The sequence below is a fragment of the Nicotiana sylvestris genome, chromosome 7, assembly GCF_000393655.2.
Source record: "Nicotiana sylvestris chromosome 7, ASM39365v2, whole genome shotgun sequence".
Classification (NCBI taxonomy): Eukaryota; Viridiplantae; Streptophyta; class Magnoliopsida; order Solanales; family Solanaceae; genus Nicotiana; species Nicotiana sylvestris.
Genome location: NC_091063.1, coordinates 31,650,424 through 31,652,466, shown reverse-complemented (window position 1 = coordinate 31,652,466; position 2,043 = coordinate 31,650,424). Strand labels below are relative to the sequence as shown.

At 38.2% G+C, this 2,043-nt stretch overlaps 1 protein-coding gene across 1 annotated transcript; it reads left to right on the top strand.

Annotated features, from left to right (window-relative positions):
• Positions 1-338: 338 nt before the first annotated feature.
• On the top strand, positions 339-1,236 carry LOC138872483 (uncharacterized). The gene is made up of 2 exons (XM_070150575.1): positions 339-810; positions 1,172-1,236. The coding sequence occupies exons 1-2, from the start codon at positions 339-341 to the stop codon at positions 1,234-1,236; spliced, it is 537 nt and encodes a 178-aa protein (XP_070006676.1).
• Positions 1,237-2,043: the final 807 nt, after the last annotated feature.

Here is a 2,043-nt window from a genome sequence, read left to right as displayed (position 1 = left end):
TAAAAATGGGGCTTCAAATTTGTACTTCTTTAATTTTTAAAGTCCATTAAATAACAAACCTAAACTTTTAAATTAAAACTAAACTAATTCCAATTAATTAAATAAACTACATGATAATATGAAACCATATTTTTGCGTTAACACATCACATTCAAGGGGATGTGCCATGGTGCATGTTATTCGCTGATGACATAGTTCTAATTGATGAGACGCGAACCGGTGCTAACGAGAAGCTGGAGGTTTGGAGACAAGCTCTTGAATCTAAGGGTTTCAAGCTTAGCAGGACAAAGACGGAATACCTGGAGTGTAAGTTCAGCGCTGAGAAGAGGGAAGTGGGCATGGATGTGAGTCTTGAATCACAGGTCATCCAAAGTAGAGACAGCTTCAAGTACCTTGGGTCGGTTATCCAGGAGGGAGGGGAGATCGACGAGGATGTTACACACCGTATAGAGGTAGGATGGATGAAGTGGAGGTTAGCATCTGGAGTATTGTGTGACAAAAGAGTGCCACTGACACTCAAAGGTAAGTTTTATAAAGCGGTGGTTAGGCCGACCATGATGTATGGGGCTGAGTGTTGGCCGGTTAAGAAATCACATATCCAGAAGATGAAGGTAGCAGAAATGAGGATGTTGAGGTGGATGTGCGGGCATTGTAGGATGGATAAGATTAGGAATGATGATATTCGAGAGAAGGTGTGCGTGGCTCCCATTGATGACAAGATGCGGGAAGCAAGGCTCAGGTGGTTCGGGCACATTCAGAGGAGAAGCCTAGATGCTCCGGTAAGGAGGTGTGAACGGCTGGTTGTGGAGGGCGCGAGAAGAGGTAGAGGGCGGCCTAAGAAGTATTGGGGGGGAGGTGATTAGGCAGGATATGACGACGATGCTTCAGATTTCCGAGGACATGGCACTTGATAGGAATATGTGGAGGTCGAGTATTAAGGTTGTAGGCTAGGAGGTAGTTGAGTATTGTCTTATGCCATAACTTTGGGGGACTAGTTTGGTAAGGATACTATTTTGATTTTGCTTGGTATCATTCCTTTTGATTTCATGTTGTTCTTATTTTTCATATATATATATATAAATGTATTTCTTTCATATTGTTTCTGTGGTGTTACTAATATTGTTTTCTTTTGTCCTTTTGTCTTATTGAGCCGAGGGTCTTTCTGAAACAGCCTCTCTACTCCTTCGGGGTAGGGGTAAGGTCTGCGTACACACTACCCTCCCCAGACCTCACTAGTGGGATTACACTGGGTTGTTGTTGTTGTATATTTTTATTATATCATGTTTTATATAGATTAAAAATAAGAGTGAAAATCATGGTAAAAATAAAATATATGGCTATAAAAATATTAATAACCTAAACTAAATAGAAATAAGGTAAAACATGAAATTATACACACACACACACACACACACATATATATATATTGTATTTTTCAAGGATTATACTAAAAAGTAAAAATAAAAATATAAAAACCATTGTAAACTTAGCATAATACTACTATAAAATACTAATGAACTTAAATAAATAAAAATAAAAGCAAACATATATAATAAGATAAATTGAAACTTTTTATTTTAATTTTATGGTTTGAAATTAAAAATAAAATAGGTTAAAATTGCATAATAACTCAAGTAGATATTTAAAACATAAAAATACTAAAACTAACTTTAAAACTATGTGAGTCAAAAATTACATGTCTACAAGCACAATAGAGCCCTCTATCTGACAGTGAAATGCGCAGATTCCGTGGTTACCCGGGTGCTGGTTGACATTGGTTCCAGCGCGAACATTTGCCCTCTCTCCACTCTGAACAAGTTGAAGGTGGATGATGAAAGAATTCACAAGAACAGTATCTGCGTTCGGGGATTCAATGGTGGAGGGAAAAATTCAGTTGGGGACATAGTGCTTGAGCTTACAATAGGGCTAGTTGAATTTACCATGGAGTTCCAGGTGATCGATGTGGTTGTTTCTTACAATCTACTGTTAAGTCGACCCTGGATTCATGCTACCAAAGCGGTCCCGTCTACTCTGCATCAAATG